This window comes from Aythya ferina, assembly GCF_964211825.1.
Source record: "Aythya ferina genome assembly, chromosome: 1".
Lineage (NCBI taxonomy): Eukaryota > Metazoa > Chordata > Aves > Anseriformes > Anatidae > Aythya > Aythya ferina.
In genome coordinates this window covers 153,874,301-153,897,743 of record NC_140296.1, presented here as the reverse complement: position 1 = coordinate 153,897,743, position 23,443 = coordinate 153,874,301, and the positions used below count along the sequence as shown (strand labels likewise).

General features: G+C 45.2%; 1 protein-coding gene across 1 annotated transcript in view; it reads right to left on the bottom strand.

The window, feature by feature from the left end:
• Positions 1–22,989, bottom strand: part of EP300 (EP300 lysine acetyltransferase) — a 62,970-nt gene extending 39,981 nt beyond the window's left edge. Inside the window, exons 1-2 of the mRNA XM_084507216.1 lie at positions 21,025–22,989; positions 7,094–7,752 (exon numbers count right to left, since the gene is read on the bottom strand). Coding sequence (XP_084363342.1) covers positions 7,094–7,752; positions 21,025–21,118 — 753 coding nt within the window. The 5' untranslated portion in view covers positions 21,119–22,989. The remainder of the gene's footprint in view (positions 1–7,093; positions 7,753–21,024) is intronic.
• Between the last annotated feature and the right edge of the window lie 454 nt (positions 22,990–23,443).

The following is a 23,443-nucleotide window of genomic DNA, read 5'->3' as shown; positions in this document are numbered from 1 at the left end:
AATACTTGAAAGAGCTGTATGCTTCAGTTCAGATTAGCACTTGACTCAACGTTCAGTCTATTTGACATTTTTTGGTTCAAGTTTGGGCATTTTCCTGGATCCAAAAAAGCATACACAAGCTCCTAACGCAGGTCTCCTTCCTATCACTCCTCTATTTGCCGTCAAATGCTCTTCCTGTAGCAGAAGCACCCTGGTGCTGCTCCTCACCAAGCCTCTCCAATGTACACAGAAAAGCAATCCTCAAGTCCAGAGATTACTTGTGATTAGCCAGAAGTTTTCCTTCCTCAGGCTGTAACTTCTGCGAATCCTTTCCAAAGGCCTTCAGCTTCATTTATAAATAAAGCAGGATCAAACCTATGCTACAGGAAACGGGGCAGAAACCTCGCTGACAGCTCTGCCACTTTCGATATCTAAATGAATTTCCTTGGGGACAACCCCCCCTCTTGCCCCACAAGCGATAACCACGATTACACAGCAGTAATTCACCGGAGAGTAATGAAAAGGCCTCTACGTGTGGCAGACAAATTGCGCAACGAGGAGGAACTAAAAACACTTCCTTTGTCCCGCTCGGCACTGCCTCTGTCACGTCTCCGCTACGAGGAATAAGCACGGAGATCAGTCCTGCAGCTGCTGCCAGAAATGGGGCAGGTAGGAAGACTTCAGGCCTTCCTGCCTCCACGCAGAAGACCAGTAAGGTCTCTCCTCTGTGCAAGCTGGATGGAGAAGAAAAAAATCTTGAGAGCCAAACGCACTGATAACTTTGGGGAGACTTTTCCCACTGTCACTGCTGCCTCGAATTGACCAACAGGTTCAAGGCTCAGTGGAGGACTGACAGTGGGAATTACTTCCTTAGGAAAACAAGGTGGGTTTTCCTGGAAAGACAGCTTGATCTCTGGTTCCAGAAAGGGTGAAATCGGGAACACATCAAAGAATGGACATTTTTAAGCAAAGTTTTAAGTTAATTGAATTCATCTCCATAGTTAGCTGTTACACACTGCTACCATCCTTTAAAAAAAAACTAAGCAGCCAATTCAGATTAGGGTGAAGGCACGTTTTCACACCCTGATGTCACGGGGAGAAAAAAGAAATCAATTTGCTCACCTTCAGCAAGTTGGGACTTATGTTGATACCCACGGCCTCAGAACGAGCGTGGCCTGATGAGCCAGCTCTGTCCTGGCAAGAGGGGTACGACAAACCTGGACTTCCCAGAGCGCCTCTGCTATGTCACTGGCAAGCCAAGCTTTCTGATGAAACACAGGGACGAGGTTTGACCATGCCAGTGAACCTTTGTACCCACAACAGTACGGCTGGATACGAGTTTTAGGTGAAGCCCCTGGCTTTTTCAGATGTGCAGCTCAGGCTGACAAAGCACCAATATCTCTGATGCTTCTTTAAGTGTGAGCTGAGCCATTAACATTGTTTGGGGTGCAAAATCAGCCCCTCAGTAAGGTCACCTCCATGGCAGAAATGCACTCTCCCTAGGGCTGAGAACCATCACCTACCCCCCAAAGGGGACTTTCTGCCCCCACCCCATCCTCTGGGAGCTGGCAGCAGACCACGTGCCCCACTCAGCCCAGCTGACCCCAGTGATCCTGTCCCGGCCCACAGAGGCAGCAAATACCAGCAAAGCAATGACCAGGACAGACAGCAGGCACAGCAAACTGACCCTAAAAGCAATGTGCAAGCAGCACCTCAGAGTGCTTAAGTTCATCAGTTGGAAATGACCAGAAAGACTGACATGCAGTTCACCAAATTAGTGACCTGCTGGGCGTGAGGGGTAAATACACCATCAAGTGCAGAAGCACCAGCCAAGGAAGGGTGGTATCAGTGCCATTTAGGTACAGGGCTTCATCTGAAATACCATGCAAAACCCTACGCGGCCGAGTCACAGCTCAGAGGCAGTGAGTACAACTTCTGCTCGCTCCTTCCACTGCTCTTTCCATTTTCTTCTTCATTCCCCCCCATCTGTTTTCCTCCTCACCTCAGAGCCTCGAGTTCCTTTCATCACGCACACAAGGACTTGCACATGAAGAAGAGCAGACAAAGGCACATCACAGTAAAGGAGAAGAGAAATAAAGGGCAATGAAGGATGACAACACATGGCTAATAGGTGACAACCTCAAATGCTTCTTCCTGCCATAGAGAGCTGAAAACAACTTCGCTCAATTTTCCTGTCCCCCCTCCCCAGCCGGAGCAGGGCAACTCCAGAGGTGGAGGAAACTCCCCACTGCTTTGTTCTAATGCCACCAAACAGATGCATCTTCAGCTTGGATGACAGTCAAGCAACCAACAACTCTGCCTCTCGTTTTACTGTCGGTGCCACAAGCACAACCCCTACCAGAGGAGGAATACCTGTTGGAGCTGTGCATGCAGACATGCCAAATTTGCTACTGTTGCTCTGTCAGTGAGGCAGTTGCTTTCAGAGCTTGGTATTTGGAAGCCAGCTACATATCAGCAACTGTGACCGATTTGAAGATTTGCAAAGCTAACTGTAAGGAAGAAACAGAATGAAGATATGAGAAGATTGATCCAAATAATCCAATGTTTGCAGCATCAGCTGTGCCTCTCTGTTGAGGTAACTGCAGTACATGCACTAGGTTAAGGCTACACGAAGGCAATCTTTCCACGTACACATGTCAACGGGTAGAAATTAACTTCCCTAAAGCAGGAAGTCAGTTTTAGCAGTTCTCTTCTGGAATTTAGCAACAACAAAACTGTGCCCGTGATACCTGCTGCATTCTTTGCAAGGCCTGCTAAAGATTCTTTGCATTTGACCACGTTACATTTAAAATACGTACTGCAAGACGAGCATACTGCACGGTCATCCCTGCAAGAAACTCCCCTACCCACCCCAGAAACAAGTCCTTACTGCTCCCTTTCTCCCCCAGACACATTCCTCCCCTGCGCTGGGATAAAGTGAGCAATTACCCATTTTTCACACCTTGGTTCACCTCAGGACCACAGTGTGCAGCCACACTTTCAATGGCTTAGTGCTCAATCGCATGGCACACTTGGGGCATGGAATCTAAACACCGTGGACAGACCCACGTGTTGAATCAAATGCTTTGTGAAAGCGATATGTAGAAGGTCAGTGTTCTTGGTTGCTTTATAACGTGGAATGAATGTTACACTGAACGTGCTAACACTAAGAAGCAAGCTTTTTTTCATTTCCCTTACCTAAATTTACTATTTGAGGGTATCATCACTTTCAAATTCTGCAATTTTGAACAAGACTTGGACATTTCTTACTGCCTTATTTAAAGAAAGGTATGGAAAATCTAAATTATGTTCACATTTGTAAAACATTACAACTTATTTTTCTTAACAGAAGTGCTAAGCAGTGGTAAAGCACAATAGTGTCTCCATTACAATAGCAGAACTCCATATATTCACAGGAGACAATAGGCCAAATGACAAAATTAACACTGGAGCTCTAAATGTTTAAAGTGATTTCACGAGAGTGAAATAATCACATAGCAAAGGCTGTAATTTCCCTGCTAATCTGAATTGCCTTCATGTCCATTTCATCGAGTACCAGAGCACTTCTGGGATCAGCAGGATACTCCATCTACATGACCTGAAGGTCAGGTGAATTTCTCCGCTGCAAGATCACAGAAATACAGCCACCAACTCGTATGCAAAATCTCTCCCCCTCTAACAAGCTCCCAATAAACCTGGGAACTCCGGGCAAAATCCAGCAGAAGAGCTGAAGGGCCACAGGAAGGTTTTAACTATATATATATGGATTTCCAAATGAAGAATGGTTCAAGACAGGGAACACAAATTTGTTCTTAACTTACTGTGGAGCTTGAATTAGCTCTTTACACTTAAATTAGCCAAAGCTGTAAGGCCAGCCAGTGAAATAAGAAGCCTGAAAAATGTTTAAATGCTGAAAGAATCAAAGCATTACAAACAGTTTCCAAAACTCTATTTTAAGAGGACAGACATTCCCGTTACACTTCACATGCACACCAGCAAGCACACAGAAAACAAAAAGCTATTCAAGAAAGCTAAATTTGTTACAATTCCTCCCCTCTCCAGAATTTCCTTTTAGGCTAAACCTCCACAGGTATTTTTAAGCTGACTCTGGTACCAAAGCAGGGCCCACACCCTGCTCGGAGCAGCACCACCCTCTCCTTTAACACGTCCCCTCCCTAATCTCAGGGCTCGCTCTGCACTCAGCCAGCATGAAGTGGATCAGGAAACTATATTCAAATTATTATCTTAAATGACCAGGTGAGTTTCAAGCCTGCATTAGCTCCTGGATACAGTGCCATGTAACTGGTGTAGCGATGGTTTGCAGACAATTGCTTCTTCCCATCTCAGTGACTGCCTGTATCACACATAACAGGATTGGACCCCAAGACAAGTGGCAGGATACCATGATCCCAATTTATGCCCACCTGGTGACCCCAAACCAATCAGTCACACTGACATTTGGGATCTCCAGGCTTAAAAAAGTAACGTTCACAGCTAAGAAATCGGGGAACTCTGTGCCTAATGTGCAAATCAAGCATTCCACTGCTGCCAGCCCATCTTTCAGGAGGAGAGGAAGAAAATGCTTCAGCAACTCCATGGGACCACAGAACAAAGCAGAAACACGAGCAGTTTTACTGTACAAATGGAATACCCGCTCGGAGCTCATCTCTGCTATTAGGAGAGCATAACATCCTCCTTCCCAATTAGTTCACATGCCAGCAAACATAAGCTATTCGCCTGTAAAAACCATGGCTGACAACACATCTGTTTTACTGAAAGCCAATTCACAGAGGCAACCCTCACTTCACCTGAAGAGGCTGCCTTTGGCAAGCCAACCCGACGCAGTTAACAGAACCGAAGCGCCTGCTTTGCTCTTTTCCCCCTCCTGCCGAAGGACAGCTCTTGAATAATGCACGTTTCTGCAGCGATGAAGGAAGCGCCTGAAAGTTATTACACAAACTCCCACGTTCGCAGCAACACAGGGCTAAATTTACCAATTAAAAAAAAAAAAAAAAAAAAAAGCCGCCTTTTGCAAACAACTGCTCGGGGTCCTCTGTTTTCCTCTGCTTTTTGAGGATTTGTAGGTGGGGGGGGGGGAACAAAAGCAGATGGGTGGAGGGAGAAAACGGTCAGACATGCCTGTTGTCAGCTCCTGCTCACTCGGCTGCACGAAGCGAAAGGCAGGCTGCCTGCCAGCAGCCAAACCAATGGAAGACGTTCTGGAATTTCAGCCTCCATTTCAGACCCTTCCTGCGCATCCGGCAGTTCGAACTGCTCCGCGCGGGCTGCGCCCGCTACGCTCACCCCGCCGGGCTTGAGGCTTTTCTCTCGAGGCGTAAAGAGCTCAAAGTTTTGGTTTTCATTTTTAAACCAGTCTGGGATTATGAGCTAAAAAGCAGAAGTTCTCTATTCGGTGGGGAGGTTCCCAGAAAGCACAAAACGCTGCTTATTTTAGATACTCAGCACACTCCGGAGTTTGAGAACGCCAGGAAGATGATTTAGTTTTGAACTATGTCAAAAGCCAAAACCTCAATTTGTGGCCTTTATTTCTCCCAGGTAAGAGGAGGACTTTTGTTTGTTTAAAAATTTAAAACCTTACTTTAGGTTTGAGGATGACAATGTGGCATTTCACCAAACTCTCAACGCATCAATTTCTGCCCTCTGCATACAGCTTTCTGAGCACCAAAGTAATTTTTGTCAGAGCCAATAAGCAACGAATTATCTAATTCCAATACAAGAATACCTCAAAGTAGCTACTTATTTCTTACCAATCTGAACTGTGTACAGATTTTTCTACTGTAGCAATCTGACTTTGCAACATCTTATTTATCGGGCAAGAATATTTGATATGAACAGGTTGCAACATCAGCTCATCCCTAGCCAAACATACCGGGACCATGGTTAGCAGCACACTGAGCCCAAGCAACCAGCTAAGACCAAAAAAGCTTGCCATTAATAATGGTCACAAGACACTACGCTAACATCATTTTACTTAATACGTTCAAGCATAGCAAAATCATTGACACAGCACTGATTTTCACTCGTTTCAAATACGTTTACAGGCTGTGTTAGTTATAATTACAAGCCCTCCAAGCAGACTGATTTTGGTCACTCCAAGATGAATCTATTCAGGTGTTATAAAGCACCTTAGAAAAAAAAAAAAACTTTCCACTCATTAACCAATAAACACAAAAAATCCACCTAAAGTGAGCTGAAATACAGATATTTTCCAGGCTTCTTTTTATCAAAAACACCACAAACGAGATCACACACTCACTTGTTTCCCTACTCTAGGGAAGCTGCTTGTCTAACTTTTTTAAACCACTCTTCTCTCATCTTTTCAGAGCAACCTACAACAATTTTATTCTTATCTCCTGAATTATAAAAGCACATCTAACTCCCCCACCAACAGAAAACCTTTTTCTGCTTTCCAATTTACTCTCCGATACACAAAACCTTTCTGAAATTTAAATCTAGATCTGGGTGCCAATAGTCTTCAACAACCCTACACTTCTTTTTTGGGTATTTAAACATGCATTCTTTCTCCAATAACTCAAGTTTTTCTCAAGGGCAATGTACGTCTTACACACTATGCTTCAGTCCATTCAGACCTGCATTTGCCTCTTCTCATCTGCTCCAGCATAACGCAATACATAACACAGCTGAGACAAAAAATGTTCTTACTAAGTGTCACACAGAGAAGTTCCAAACTTCTAAAACATCCTGAAACATTCCCATCACACTCACCACGGTAGATGGTAAAACACATTTGTGGACAAAGGCATAAAAGAAAAGACTAAATGCTACCAAGTTAAGTTTTCCATGTTGTTGATAACCTGTACTCTCACAGGACTTAAAAGAAAAAAAGATGGTTAATCTAGAAACACTCTTGCTTGTTGAGCAAGACCCAACTTTTGCCTCCCATCACTTAAATTTTAACATCATATAAACAATTAAGAGTCTTGGATCCTGGGGTAAAGAAACAAAAACCCTATTCTACAGTTTTCCTACTGCAGAGGAACCTTGTTCTATAGAATCCCTACTGCAGAGGGATCTGCCTCACAAAATAAATGCCAAGAAAGAAGACAAATCAAGCCCAGCTTGCCTTGCTTACCTTGTTCATGGCTCCGGGCTGTGGCCCCCTCAGTGCAGCCTGCCCTCCCATCTGCGGAGAGCCTTGTTGCAGCGTCTCAGCCAACAAGTTGCCAGCACTTGCCATTCCTGGGTTCGGGTAGGGCATATTAGGTCGGCCTCTGCCTGCTCCAATTGAACCGTTCATGACTTGCCCCTGCATCATCCCCTGCCCGTTGCCTGCTGCCAACATCCCCGGATTCATGCCAGCATTCATCCCCGTGTTCATTCCCATGCCAGGCTGGTTAACTGGACTGTTTACTGTTGGCATCATTCCTGCTGCAGACTGGGCTGAAGGACCCTGGTTCGGGCCGCTCGGAGCCATCGCCATGCTGGGAGAAGTCAGCCCAGCCTGCGCCATGGGGCTTTTCACCATGCTGTTCAACATCCCCATCCCAGGGCTGTTCTGTTGCGTTTGAGAGGCCATGCCCTGGCCAGGGCCACCAACCCCCATGTTGAGGTTTGGGGAGCTCCCAGCCCGTAAGAGTTCGGACAGCTGCTTGTGTTTAGAGGCAGCATCTTGGGCCAGGCCAAGGCTGGTCTGCAGCTGATTAATGTCACCGCCATTGCTGAGTCCCAGTTCGGTGGAGCTGATCAGTTCATCTGGCAAGTCGTGTTCCAGATCAAAGAGTGATCCAAAATCTGAAAAACAAAAATGTTACATGGGGTCAGTGCAATCAGCAATATGTCTTGAGGAATCTTGTTTATCAATTTCCATTTATTTAACCATTAAAATTTCAATTTTCCAGCAGAATTCCTCTATCAGTCATTAGTGAAAACCATCCCAATTCATTATAAACAATTTCTAAACCTTACAAAGTATGATTTGGAGGAAACCACTCTACATCACTTTTCCACAAGAGTATACACTGAAATATCACTAGGTATCTTAGAATGTAATCTCCCAACTTGTGAAATTTGAAGGGGAAGGAGGAAAAAAATGTATTAACATCTCAGAATTCACCAATGGAATTAGACAACTATTAAGAAGAGTTAAAAGATTGATGGCAAATACTGTGTTTTGATTTTTGACTTTCACTTAAGTGTCACTTCCAGAAGAGAACTAACATAGTAATATGGTTTTCAGAAAATGCTTGCTATTTACAAAAAAAAAAAAAAAAAAAAAAAAAAATTAGCAGCTTTCTTCTTGTTTGGTGGTGGTTGGTTTTGTTTTAATTTTCCACATCCAGTCATTCCCAGCACAGAACTGCAAAATTAAATTGAACTTCATGGAATAGGCAGTATTTTCCCCACAACAAGCATAGTCAGAAAACAATTTCAGTAACCCTCCTGGCCATGAGGTTGTGAAAAATCATTAGGATTGGGAAAAAAAATTCAAGAGGTTTTTTTTCTCTTGAACAAAAACCCAGAGTAATCTCCAAGGTAACCAAATGGCAAAATCTTATTACACAGTGGCATGAATTTGATCAAGCAAACAAGAAGTTTTATGTCTGCAGAAGAAGCATGCACCTTGATCTGCATATTTCATCTATAGTAGCTAAAACAAAAATAATCTAGAAAGTTTGTGGCTCAAAGCCAAGGTATTGTGTGACGTAGCCACTTGCAACAGGCGGGCTATAGAGCTCAGTATTTAGAATTTGAAAATACACAGTAAATGATTTATTTTATCTTAACTTTTAGAGTACTGCAGCATCACTTCTGCCAGAAAGGTCATTTTCAAAACCTTCAGATCTAGACGATGACTTAAAATACTACTCATTTCAGCAATTGCAAAAAAGGAAGCGCCAATTATACTGAATTTTACAGAGGTTGGCAAGATGACTTATTCTAAATATTGATGGAAGAGAGTACAGTTAAACCACACATAAGTCAGAAAAGCTGATCAGCATCAGAAATCTATTCAAAATGTTTCACACAATACCGTAAGTTGCCAAGCAGCTGAATTCCAGTACTAATAGAGGAGTTTTGTTATTTGTTTTTTTTTTTTGAAATGCAATTTCCTAACTGTTAGAAGATTGGGACTTTTAAGAATTCTAAGCATATGACATAAGGTTGAGAAGAATGCAGGTATACCAAGAGATCTCAGAACATCATTTATATACTATTCACTAACCTAAAGCACCCAAAGAAGAATGAGTTTCCAAATAACCATGTTTTAGACTATTAATAAAGAATGGGCTAGCTGATTTGAAAGGAAACCTTGTGCCAAAAGTTACGTTTTGCAGTAGATACTAAGGATTCATCTTTCAATTACATCTCCAGTACTTTTCAACATGACTGATACTTGTTGAAGATTCAGAAGTGAGGAAAGAAGAAGAAGAATAAAGTTTTGCCCAAGTTCTACATTTAAAATAATGAATTTAGAGTTTGGGGCTGGTACACCTACCTCAAAACATACCCCCCTCCCCAAAACTAAGAATTAAATATTGATGCACGTGGGAAAAGCCACAGTAGGAAAGATCCTCAAGATCATGATAATGAAGAAAGCCATCAAAAAATACTACATGACAGTTTAAAATGGCTTCAACAGGCAAACTAAGATGCTTCCAAATGAGCATTTTAAGGTGCCTGTTAGGATGTCTTTAAACAGACAAGCATTGAAACACTGTAATTCAGAAAACACTCTGGCAAAACAACCTGACAAAGATCTCACAACTCAGGGAGTGAAAAGTAAGACCAGCAATTCTCAAGCTCGTCTGTTGTCCAGAAAGATTTCTCCTAGATGAACTGAAAAGTTAGGTGTCCAACACAGACCCCATACCTACAGCAAAACCATACTGGAAGAGCACAGCAACCTCCCATCTCGGAACTGGGAAACACTTGTTCCAGCAAAGATGCTCAAAAGGCAGTTTTGTGACTGGCTGCAGATGGACAAGAACTGCTTAAACAGATGCAGGTTCCAGGACACGGCCAGTCTCAAAACAAAAATCCCCACTTTGGCTCTGCTGAGACCAGACCCCTGCATGTAAAGCCGTTCACAAAACCACCTGGAAAACGGTCAGTGATCATCTGAACGATCTGAAAGATCATCTGAGCTACTTGTTTTTTCAAACTACCACCAAACATTTACTCAGATTTGTTTAAATGATTTCAGATACAAGGCTACCAAAGGGCAGTGCAATTCTTATTTTGAAAGACTGAAGGATTTGCTCATCTTTCTTCCCAAGAAAATATTAATCTGCTTCTATGAAGACCTCATTCTTTAGGCATTCCTTCTGGTCAAACATGGGGACACTTCCAGCTGCAAAGCTCACTCGCTCAAGCCCACCTCGAATATCTTGGTACAAGCAACCAGAGCTGCTCAGCACTAACACGCTAAGACCGTCAATCCAAGAGAAGACACCATAAATGATTCCTAGCACCTACAAGGCAAAATCAAAAGCCATTAATACCAGCGAAGCATCACTCGGATGCAAGTTTGCCTTCCTCACCTTTTAGAAAAGATTTAAAAACAAAAACAAAACCAAAAACTTTCAAGTCTTCTCCAGCCAGCAGATTAAAAATCAACAAAACCAGAAAAAGGTTCTGTTGTCTGGTCAACTACGAAATCCCACTCCTAGTCGGCTGCCAGGAGGCAGAAGATTTCAGGTACGAGACTGAAACACGACCAGTCTCAGAAGACCCTCCGGAACAATAGGACTTTGTGTGCATACAGCAAGAGCTCCAATCCATTTCACAGCCCTCTACGTACTCTGCACACCCTAAAGCCCACTGTAAGAGACCTACCTATGGCCAATCCAAACACTGACAGAGCTAGGCCAGACAGCTCAGACTACGTGAAAATAATGGCAAATACATTCACGCGAGAGCCAACGGAATAGCTTAAGGCAGAGGTGATAAATATCCAGAGAACGGAGTGACTTTCCAGTACACCGAATGCACAGCTCGCCTTGCCATCTTTTTCGTTAAGGAAGATTTCTAAGAAAGCAAAGCTTCTTAGTGGGAAGTAGAAGGAGACAAATTAGCACTGCAAGGGTTTGTCTACCTGATTCCCAGAGCAGAAGGCCACTAACTGACCCAAGAGCTCATCAGAAACATCCAGCAGCAAGCGTTAGAGCTAGATCTTGATCCCAGTACAGCGACACAGATTCCACATCATGCTATTAACGGTATTATTAGTGGATGCAGAGGCATGCACTATTTGTCCTTAGGAACCATACCACCAGGGAACCTTTGCACAGGTCTATCCTGTAGCCCAGAAGCCGGCCCAGCTTGCCATGGCTGTGTCGGATCTGCCACAAGAAGAAGGTGGGTGAGAAGAGCGCAGATGGAGCAGGTCTGTCTTTCCACCGCAGTCCAGTCAGACTGGATCAAGTTAGTGGAACTTCACCCTGAACTGCAAGGAAGCCACCTCAAAAACTGGTGCGTTAGCTTTCCTTGTCTACCGTGAATTCTGTTCTCAGTTTTGGACCCTACAAACCTCTGCCTTCTTAGTAACTTGTCTTTGATGGTGCCTGATCTGCAAGATGCAAGTAGACCGCTGGCCTGGGTGGGAAACACCAGCAAAGCCTTGAAATCAGTACGGACTCAGAGAGGGCCATCAAAACTCTCAAGTGATTAAGAAATCAGTGCCCTATCAAGCAATCAGATTCCAGATGAGTCACAAATGTGCATTTCAAGCTAGTTTTACTGCAAGAGCTCCTGGTGGCCACAGTGATAACCGTTGTCAAAGCACGCAAGGCAAGGTAGAGATTTCTGACAAAAAATGCTTACATTGCAGGGAGAATATATCCAATGCTGACTAATGAGCAAAGAAATTCACACGTGGGTTTCAAATTGCACATGCTAGTTTCTCTTGCATGCTTTCTAGCCTCATAGTTTTCTCATTTCTGGCTTAAGACAGACCTCTACTCCCCTTTTGGAACAAAACACGAATTTCTATCAAAATGAAGATTACCTGGTTCTAACCAACAGAAAGCTGACGTTATTCATTGCAGCCTAAAAACTTGCTTATGTACTACAAAATTGCCCAGAACACTTCACTCTCGTGTGCACTGCCTGATCAGCCACGAAACTGAAGCAGAGGAGGAGCTGGTGTATCAGAAGCAGCACACGTGTGAACAGCAGTGCCTGGAGAACCCCTCATGCCAGTCACATAAGAAAGACAAGAGCTGACTCCTGCGCTTACCTCGGTGCTGAGCTTTTCGGTAGGTGTGAGACTTCCAGTTCCTGTCCCTGCACCTCTTACGTTATGCTCTGAACACAGACAGCAAGTTAGAAAGCTGCTGAACAGTCATCTCTTTGCACAAGCGTTTCTGGGCTCTAGGAACTTATCAGTGCATCAAATATATGCACCACAGCTGTTAAGTGCACAATGAAATAAGGGGATGAGGCTTAATACAGGACACTGAACACAAGGTAGGCATGTGACAGAGTTGACAGGAGCCGCAGGTGATGCTGGACTACACAGAAAACGGGATACCTTCGCTGTGCTTTCAGACAGAGCTCAACAACGAGCTGCTGAGCTCAGCATCTTCCCCACAACTGTGGCATCAAAGCTATCCAGGATCGAACAGGGCTTAGACATTAACAGAGAAAATGCCCAGAGGATACAACCAATACCCCAGAGTAACCAGCTACTCAAGTCTGCAGTCAAGCACCAGCATTACAAGCCCTAAAATACCCTTTAAAAAAAAAAAAAAAAAAAAAAAAAAAAAAAAAAAAGGCAGAACAGGAGAAGGAGCCACATCCTCACAAGACAACTCTCAAGCACTCGTGAAAACACAGGAGCAAAGGTGAAGCAGAGATATGTAACAAAGTGCTACTAAAAGAAAATCATCGATTCCCACGGCATCTGCAATGGCAGAAAATTAAGCCAGTCATGTTCAGGCAATTGCAGTGGGGGAAAAGCATGCTAAGAAAGAGGCAAAACTCTCAAGATTCCTACCAAGTGGGCGTGAGAGAGTTTTGCTGTATTTTGGAGAACAGATTTACTCTTACGATTAAAGCCCTTTAACGAGGAGGCTTTTCGCATAGATGCTCTGTGAAGCCACAATTACCCAACGGTAACAAGAGCTCTGCCAAGCCATTTTCCCCACCTGAAACTGTGCAGTTAGTTTTAATTAATCTATTAGCTCGATGCAAGACAGGAGGGGAAACACTCAGGCATCAGCCAGAGAAATGTAAGGTCTAGATTCACTGCTGCCATGACCCAAGGCCATCAGCCCCTGTACAAGCCTTACAACGACATGCTGCCGAAGTGGCAGCGTGACGCAGGTCTTCTCAGTTGCTCTTGCATAAGCAGGAGTGAATCCTTATTCTGCATTACGGCGCTCCGGTAACAAGGTCTTCAGCATCGGACTATTTTTAATTCTGCTCTCTGCAAGAAAGTGGGGAAGCACTGCCTCCTCCTTCCTTCCTGCTAATCCAGAGAAGACCTGAATTTGCTCACCACATCAAGAAACTTGATAACTTGAAGACAGACCACAAACAATACTAGCAGAAAACACAGCTGAAAACGGAGGCACGCTACTCATTCTGAGAGGGAGCTCAGAGCCCCTGGCAGACAGCAGAAGCCCAGGCACAAAACATGTTTGCACATCACGCTAGCGCACAACTTCAGGCACGGACCTTTAAAAACAGCCCGTTGATCTAATTCCTCATCTCGAATGCACGTGATTTCAGTATTAGTTCTAACAACCGAGTATAAACATCAGAATTTTGCAAGCATAAAAAAAAATCACTCTAAAGCAGCAACCACTCATTGCTCAACTTCTACCGAAGGCTATTGGAGGACCGCGCTCTTCCTTCATTTTTTTTTTGAAGCTATCCTAATCTCTACTCAAACACTGCGTCAAACACATCAACTCCTTCTTAAAAAAAAAAAAAAGTCCCAGTTTTGTTCAGGAAAATAATCTGCAAGTTTAACTCATACCAAGCTGATAGCAACAGAAAGACCAGTTCTTGTGCACCCTGGTTCAAGTGGGGTTTGCCGCTTCAGGAGCGAACTGCATTTACAACAAACTGTTTTTCTCTCATTCAGAGCTCTTTAAGAAGCACTAAAGAGAGATACAGATGACTGCAGTTCACCACTGAAAAAAATTGAGAAGATTTATGATTCTGAAATATAGATTTTGCTCTAGGAAAATGGAAGGAGTACAATCACACGGAAGAGACGTTACTTAAGGTGGAAGTTCTTCCTGCACAGCCTATTCACACTTTTATGTAACAAAGGTCCCAGTCTTGCTGCCGCTGATGACCTGAACAAGATGAAATTTTGCCATTGTAATTCCAAGATGCTGAAGTCACACGGTTAATCATTTACTTGTGAACATGTTATTTGCATAAATTTCCTTGTGCTGCTTTTAACTTTAAAGTCTCTCGATTGGTGTTCTTATTCCCAAGAGTACCCTGCCTTGGGATGTTGCTGAAATTCCCCCAAGACCACATTAAGTTACCTACTGCTGGTCTGTGAGAGCACTAAGTAGTAAGAACGGGATTTCAGTTGGGAGCCTGATAAATGATGGACCACAGAAGTCCAGAAAGCTGAAAGTGCCTTATCCATCCCAAGCTTTGGGAAGTTTCTGGTTTGCTGCACTAGCAGGCAAAAACATGTGTGCACACAGATAGGAAGGGGACACATCTGTGTCCCCAGACAGACCACATCAATTTCAGAAGCAATTACAAATCAGTTTCAAGGAAAGAATGAAGCTCACTGCACTGCCAAGTTCACACCAACTTCGAAGTAACGCATACTGTGTATAAGATCACCAAAAAGCAAAGTGAGTTTTCTGAATACTCCCAAGTAAAAACAGAAAAGAAATGTTAAATTACCTATATAGAAGTCAATAGATCAGACTTCTTGAACCGGTAGCCCATTAGAGCTCCTAAAATGACATCCAGGAATATTAGTTCAACAGTTTAGCTTCAGCAAGCCATACGCCAGCACCTTGCCAGAATTTTACTTACATGAACTCTAACATTAGATTCTTTTTGTTCATTAACACAGTAAGAGTACGTTTTAAGAGAGATTATCTATTCGCTTGTTTCTGGGAGCTCCACAACGCAAGAACCAGTAACTCATTTGTCTTAGGAAAGCCTCTGTAGAAGAATCACCGTGCCTCTCCTACCACCATGCCTCTCCTGGCCCTCGTGCCTCCGCAAGCAGACAGACACGGTTCCAATTTCTACTTGCTCCTTGCGGAGATGCAGGGATAGGCGCAGTGCAGAGCTGTTCTGCACCATCATTTGGACGAGAGCAACAAGTGTCTCCACCCCATCTTACAATCACCGATGACAGAAAATCACCTGCACGGTTTCTGAAGATCCTGTACCCAACTTTTACTTTTTCTGTGAAAATCCAGGTTTGGACCACAATTTCATACCCATGCTTTCCTGTAAGCACAGCTGATAGCCAACTAAGCCTGGAGTTACTTAGGACTGGAGCACAGAACATTTTTTTTCTAATTTTCTTCAAAAAAGTTATGTAAGATAAGTGTGCTTGAAGTTAAAAACAACTCATCAAGTTTTCGCAGAACTTTAAACAGAACTTTTTTCAGTTCTGTTTTTGCACAACTTTAATATGCCAACCCATTTTAAGGAAACATATTGATATTTAGGAAGACAACAAAACCAGTTTATCAGATCCATCACTTACCAGCCAGGGAGAGGATTTCTATGAATCGCCCTAAGATATATCCTACAAGAAACCCCTACAAATTCAATGTAACTACAGATGTTTTGTACAACCACATGCAGGAACAGATGTATCTTGCTTCAGCCTGCTGCTACAGTTTAAGTAAAGACAGAAAAATCCAAATCCTTGGAGGCAGGTGTGCATTGTTTATCTGTCAGTGAAAACCACGCAGCAAAACTACTCCATTTGTCAAATCTAAGGGACTCCTGGCCAAACCCTCTCAGAGGGGGCACAAGTTAGGGTGATGAGAAAGGTTAAAGTAATATCATTAGTGTTAGAACAAGCATAGCAGCTGCTTTAGCAGGAACAGCCTAAGTGAGACACTGAGGTGACACTGGAGAAAAAATAAAAATCCAGCAGCCTATGAAGAAAATGGAAAAAATATCCAATAAATCGCATCAAATTAAAATCTAGTAATCAAGTCACCTTGTCCAAGTTATAAAGATACAAAAAAAAATCTACAGCAAAAGTTCTGCATTAATCACCAGGATCTCATGAAATACACATTCTCAAAAAGCATACATCAAGCCCTCAACTCCACTACACCCTCCCCAGATAAACATTGCTTGTTCTGCAAATACAGAACTGACCTATACTAAATCCTAATGCTGCTCTGGAAATGTTGGAAAGAGATACAAAAAAATCAGTATTTTTTGGTTTTTTGTGGTGTTTGTGTTTTTTGTTTGTTTAATCTAGGATTTATATTCCCAAATCTAGGATTTGTATTCCCAAACTCAGCAACAAAAGCTTTTCACCTGCAATATCAAGTGAATTTGTGCTTTTAAACTGCAACTCTAAACTCATTTTCTAGTCTCAAAGGTTTTTATTCGTAAGTAAGCGCTCAAAATTCAGTTTTGCATCACAGTACGGATGGTCCCTGAGTTGCAGTGGTATTTCTTTACAAGCAGATTTCCTTTCCAACCCTGTGCAAAGGAAGTACATACCTATGTCCAACACGCACAACCCGCTCAAAGTGGCGAAAGAAACAGAGGTGTAGCAATTTGGAGGTCTAGAAGGATCAAAAGCCTGTAAGACTTTCTTCTAAAAGCTACTCAGCACCATGAGAATGATCAGTTTGTGAGGTATTTGAAACATCTTACTCCTAACAAGATGTTTCTTGGACAACCTAGGGAACTCTAAGGCAGAGATACCCGTTTGCCATCACTAGCAAATGCAGCGTCCGCTGTTGGTTTGGAACTTCATCCATTGCAGCACTTGATGTACACTATGTCACCCAATAAACCCTATTTTAATGCATCTTATATGATGACAAAATACTTGGAAAAAAGTTTAAAAGCGGCTCTCAACAAGAAGGGATAGAAATATTTAACTGATGGCTGCAAATTGAACATGGCTAACAACTTGGTCTTAAATCTTAGTCAGAAAACAGACTTCTAAAAAGTATTTGAAAGAATGTATATACAAACTCTAAGAAAAAAACTTCCATAGCAGACTGGAAACAGTGTTGAAAACCTTATAAGAGCCTCTGGAAGAGGCAGTGAGACAAGATTAAGATTCATTTCAAGCAAAGAAGCAGCCTGATAACACTTGGAACAAGTGATAGATGAGAATCAGTCAAAAACTGTACCACTCCAGATGAGATTAAAAAAAAATACCTATTCTAAATTCTAAAAAGATTTAGAACTTTGATGTAAAGAGGAGTACAGTTTTAAAGGTCAGAAGTAGTGGGGAAAAAAAAAAAAAAAAAAGAACATGCTAGTTTTATAAAAGATGTGTACTGAAACAGAGACTGGAGATGTGCTATTCCTCAGAAAAACACAACTTCTGGACACGATAAACTGAAGGAACTTAAGGCACATATCACGAACACTGAGTGATCTCTGATCTAACACTCGTATCAACTAACTAAGTGTAGAAAAGTGACTTCCAATGTTAGGGCAAGCCAGAAACACTAAGCACTTAAAATCCTATTTTAGGATCTAGCAACCAAAAGACACAATACCACCCAGCCACGCTAGTGCACAGAGCGTATTCCAGCTTTATTCCTTGCTCAAAGAGCAGCTCAGAACCCACAGCCAAAAAGTTCTCCTAGTCCACAGAACACAGGTTATTTCTAAGGGCGGGGGGATGAAGATGATTCGTAAAAGAAATCATAAAAGGCGACTAAACTCACCCCACCAGCACACGTGGGTCTACACAAACCATGTAGGAATCTGTATGCGGCAACTGCAGCCCACCTGCATCGCTGCAGGAAAAATTGAGGGGCTCGGAAATAAAATGCCCAAAATAAAATCACTGGTTTAAAGTATCCAGCTAAAAACGTATCTCTATGAAAGGCTTCCGCTCACTTACTCAAGGAGATAATTTTCCAGGATGCGCTGAAATTATTCTGCTATAGTGACAGAAACAAACTAGCGTATACAACGGATCTGCTAATACAGTGCTTAAAAAAAGGCTTCTGAGGCTGGATGCAACATGCCAAAACAAGGTTTCCATTTCTATCGATACTTCCATCAGTATCACCACACCAGTACAGAAAAGCTGCTAGCACAGGGTCACGAATTCACATGCTATACTAAGAATACTGTACCAATAAAAGGTGACCCTACTGTAAAGGTATTCATATCTGAACAAAATTCACACATAACTACCATTATTTTTTTCATCTAATTGAGTTTACTATATTCCAAACCCAGAACATCAGTTTCATCCAGGCCTACAACAAAAACATGGGTGAATTAGAGACTCAACTTAGTGTCCAGCATAGATACTCCTAACACCTACAAGTTTGGGAATAAGTTAACTGGAGCCAGCCATTACTTTTAGGTATCTAACAAGCTAAAACAGTGTTTCATGCTAAGAACTCGGTCAAAAAGGTAACAGCAAGAGAAACACACAGAGATCCGCTACATACATGTGCTGGGGAAAGTTTCCTTAACATTGCAAGTTTCTTACCTCTCTCTCCCTCCGCATGGATAGTGTGAATCTAACACCAAGTTTAGAAAGATTGCTGCAGAAACTACATCAGCACCCACCACCTTTCTGATTTCCTACCATTAGCACAGGAGGGGGGACAATACCAGTTCTCTAGTGTGAAAGTTGCTTGCGCTATTTCAAAGCAAATCTCAAGAGCAGATAGGTTTAAAATGTTTCCCACAACAGTAGAAGCGAGAGAAAAATGTGCCATTCAAGCAGCAACTGAAAAACGCAGCCCTTAAAACACATTTATCAGCTCGGCAGGGTTTATTTTATTTAATTAGAAAAACAGGTACGTGGAAGTGTCCCAAATGCAGGCAAGGAATTGTCAACAAGAAGTCCTTAAGAGTAAAAATCCTTCAACAGTTTTCTGTAGCATATATGAAGCATTTGCAGCACTCAGAGACCTCTGCACAGCTACCAGGTGATGACGATCTCAATGACTGTGAAAAAATTTATTCCATTTTGTGTGCTGTCACACCTGAATCTCTCTGAAACTGACCACAAATATACAAAGCTCATTTATTAAGCCGCTCAGCAAGCTAACTATGAAAATAAACTAAATATTCTGTGAAAATCTGCACCTGTTCAACTGAGATAAATTCACATTATCCAGGCCTTATTTGATCTTAAACACCTCAACTTTGATGCGTCCATACATCTCGACCAAAATAAGCCTTCAGTTTTCATATATTCAGGTATTGAGACTTCCCTCAAAAGCATTTTATTTCACCTCCATAAACAGAACAAGATCACCACTGCCCAGGCAAAGTAAAAAAATGGTTACTACCGTTAGGCACTGGTTTCCAAGTATAGCATAAAAAACCAACTAGCTTCAGCTAAAGAGCAGCTTCTTCAGCCTTCTGCTCTCTTGGTGGAGACCTGTTGCTATTAAGGAGAGTTGTGGCCTCCACTTGCAACATTACACTGATTGCACTGCCTGTACCTACAATGCTCTGAAAGTTACATACCAACTTTTCAGAGCTAATACGTCATCCACCAAGAACAGAAGGCAAAAATCAAGTTTGTGAAGATGATTCCAAGCAGAATCACATCCACTGCTCAGACAAAAACTGGATACTGAAACCTGCTGTCTACTGTCAAGTGACCAGCCATTTTACTTTATTTTTTGAACTCTTCCTTCTTCTTGGCAGCTCTAACTGCAGCAAACAAGGCTGGTGGCATGAGGACACCACCACTCACCAGACTCTAGCAGGAGGAGGCCGCCTCCATCTGTAGGCACACTCTGTAGGCTTAAGAAGATCTAAAGTGAGCCTAAAGAAACTCCTGGGGGACAGGTAACCAAGTAGTCTCGTAGCAAAATGATAAGAAATGAACTCTGCTTCACCAGAAGCATGAAAAAGCTCAACAGCCCTGTGGTACTCCATCTCCCCTCCCAGTACAACCAGCTCAGATTCGCTACTGGCTGGGACACCTACATTTTCCAACCTCCAGCCTGCCTTCACAGCATCACCAAAGACCTTTGCAGGACTGCAGAGAAGCCCCTTTATCCTCCCAATCCCCAAGTTCACAGGGCAATTTCAGACATTTTAGTCTCACAGCAAAGAAAATGAGAGATGCAAAACCAACTGCACTCCATATTGATTCTTAATGCAAATGAGGTGAAATAACATTTTGTTTCTAAGTCTTGAGGAACCTTAGGCTCAAAACATGCAATCTGGATTTTGGTTTTGGCTCTCTTTTCCCCAAGTCGATGGTTTATTTGAAACAGAACAACAACAACAAAATGATTTTTAGATACTCTTCTGCAAAAAAGAGCAAGAAGAATTGTAAAAACACATCAAATAACCAGGCTGAATGCGAGGGGGGGGGGGGGGGGGAAACAGCAGAGAAAAATCTCGTTTCTGAACAAGCTGTGAAAAAAACTTGTATATATGCAAAATAAGAACCGAGGCCTGTACCTGTGTACGTACAAGCGTACACAGAAATTCAACAATAAAGTGCACGAAACCGGCATCTTTAAATCCAGTTGCAGAAAGACGAAATAGTGCTAAAGGCACGGGCTTCGCAAGGAGCTCTGTAATAACTATTGTGAAAGCCACGAAAATGACAAACTGTTATCTGCAATTGATCAAAAGCACAATAAACTGACCAGCTTTGCCTTCCAACACCTCCCAGAAAAAAAAATAATAATAAAAAAAAAAAAGACAAACAGGAGGCAGGAACATCCCAAGGGCCCGGTCTGAAACGCGAACGGGTTCAAACAGGGCTGGAAGGGGAGCAAAGCCCCGAGAAAGGCCGAAGGCAGGCGCAAGTTCGGCTTCTGCCAAAGGGAGGGGGAAGATTTGGGGCAGGAGGGGGGAGAGGAGGGCAGCAATTGTGGCATCCAGAGGCTGAGGGCCTGGGCCCCCGAGACTGACCTGTGCCGTCGCTGGCGGACACGGAGAGCGCCGGTGAGGAGAGTTTAGGCCGCTTGGCTGAAGGCGGGCCCGGCTCCACCACATTCTCGGCCATTTTTAATTCTTTTTTAGACAATCACTCCGAGCAGAGAGACGCAGGGGGGGAGCCCCAAGACCTTCAGCTTCTCCTCGGGCCCCCGGGTGAAGCCGCAGCACAACAATGCCGACGAGAAGGGAGCGGGGAGGATCCGGCTGGGGGGGGGCCAAGTTCCCCTTTTTCTGCCCCTCGGGCTCCGGGAGGGCGGCAGCGGAGAAGCGGGGCGAGGGTGGGAGCAAGAGGCCTCTGCCCCCCAGGCGAGAGGGCTGAGCCGAGATGGGAAGAGCCCCCGCCGAAAAAAAAAAATAAAATTAAAAATAAAATTAAAAAAAAAAAAATTGAGGCTGGTGGTTTGATTTTTTTTTTTTCTTCCTTCTTCTCCTTCTTCCCTCGGTGAAATTAATCCCGGCTGTTGTGCTGCTGGTGCTTCCTCGCCGCCGCCACCATCATCATCTTCATCCTCCGGGGGGTCTCCTCCTCCTGCTGCCTCCTCACCGCCGCCATCAGCCTCTTCCTCCTCGGCGCCGTCCTCCTCCTCCTCATCGCCACAAGGAGGCGGGCGAAGGAGGGGAGAGGAGGAGGAAAAAAGAAAAAAAGCAGCTCACCGTCCTCTAGCAGCGGCTCCTTCCCCCTCCGACACCACCCTGCTGAAAAATACCCGGGGGGGAGGCGGCGGGGCGAGAGGCCGAGCGGGCGCGGGGTCCCCAGCTCCACTCGCTCCTTCCCTCGCCCGTCGCTAAATGGCTGCAGAGAGGGGAGCCGTAAGGATGAGGAGGCTGAGGATAAGTCCCAGGAGTCTCCGCTTCACATCTTGTTGTGCAGGGAAGGAGGAGGAGGAGGAGGAGGGGTTGTTGTCCTGCTGGAGGCAGCGCCGATCGCGGGCTGGGAAGGTGGGGGGCGGGCTCCGACACCCCTCGCTGCCCCCCCCCCCTCCTCCACCTCCCCGCTCCGCTCCTTTCCCCCTTCCTCTTTTCTCTCAGGAGCGGGCTGCCCCCCCCTCGGGCGCAGGAGGCGCAGGGGCCGAGCCCACGGCAGGAGGAGGAGGAGGAGGAGGAAGGCGCCGGCCCCTCCCCCCCTCGCTGCCTACCTTCCCCCCTCCCGGGATGGTGGCGAGCCCCGGCGGCTCGGCTCGGCTCCGCTCCCCGAGATGGGGGCAGCGGGGAGAGAGAGAGAGAGAAGCCGCCCCCCTCCTGGGGGGGACCCGCACCTCGCCTCGGCCAGGGGCCGGGGGAGGGAAGCCAAGAGGTTGGTGGCAGGGAGGGAGGAGGGGGGGGGGTAAGGCTCAGAGACCCCTCGGAAAGGAAGAGCCGGGAGGGGGGGGTAAAATGTAAAATAATAAAGTGAAAAATTGAAAAATTTTAAAAAATAAAAAAAAAATAAAAAAAGGAGGAGGAGGAGGAGGAGGGCGGGGGCCTGGCCGCGGGGTGGGTTAAATGGCCGGCGGGGGGGGTGGGGCGGGCAGCGCGGGGGCCGAGCGCAGGCTCCCTACTGCCCCTGCCTGGCGCTGCCGCCGCCGCTGCTGCTGCTGCTGCTGCCGGGGCGTGTGTGGCGGAGCCGGGGGGCGCCGGCGGCGGGAGAGGAGAGAGAAAAAAAAAAAAATTAAAAATTAAAAAAAAAAATTAAAAATAAAAAAATAAAAAGGGGAAGAAAAGAGAGAGAAAAAATAAAAAAATAAAAATAAAAGAGAGGCGTAGCGGGCGCCCTGGGCTCCGCGCTGCGCTGCCGGCCGGGCCGTGTCTGTGTGCGCTGCCCCCCCCCGGCTCCGGCTCGCCCCGTCCGGCGCGGCTCCGGCGGCTCCGCGCCTCGGCCGCACACAACCAAAATGGCGGCTGTTGTGCTGCGCTGCGCTGCGCCCCGCTCCGAGCCGCTCCGCTCCGCTCCGCACCGCCCTCCCAGGGCAGCCGGCGGCGGCGGCCGGAAATGAGCCAAGAGCGGGGGGGGGAGAGGGAGGGGAGGGAGGGGGGAATAAAGGGGGCGGGGCCCCGGGGAAGGGGGCGGGGGCTGGCGGGCGCTGGCGCACACAATGGAACGCGGGGAGGGAGGGGAGGGAGGGGGGAGCCGCCCAGCCGGCGTCACGAGCCCGCCGGCGGCCAATGGGAAGCCGGGCGTTGGCGGAGCGCTTCCGCAAACTGCGCGCGGCCCCGCCTCTTAAAGGGGAAGCGCACCCCGAAAAACATCCCGGCTCCCTGCTCGCTCTGGCTGCCGCCGCGGCCGGGCTGGGCTGCGGGCGGCACCGGGAGGGAGGGGGGAGGCGGGGGGGAGCCCCGCGAGGGCCAGCGATGGGAGGAGGGGTCCCAAGACGAACACTGCTGGGGTTAACGGCTGAATTTCACCCCCACCTTG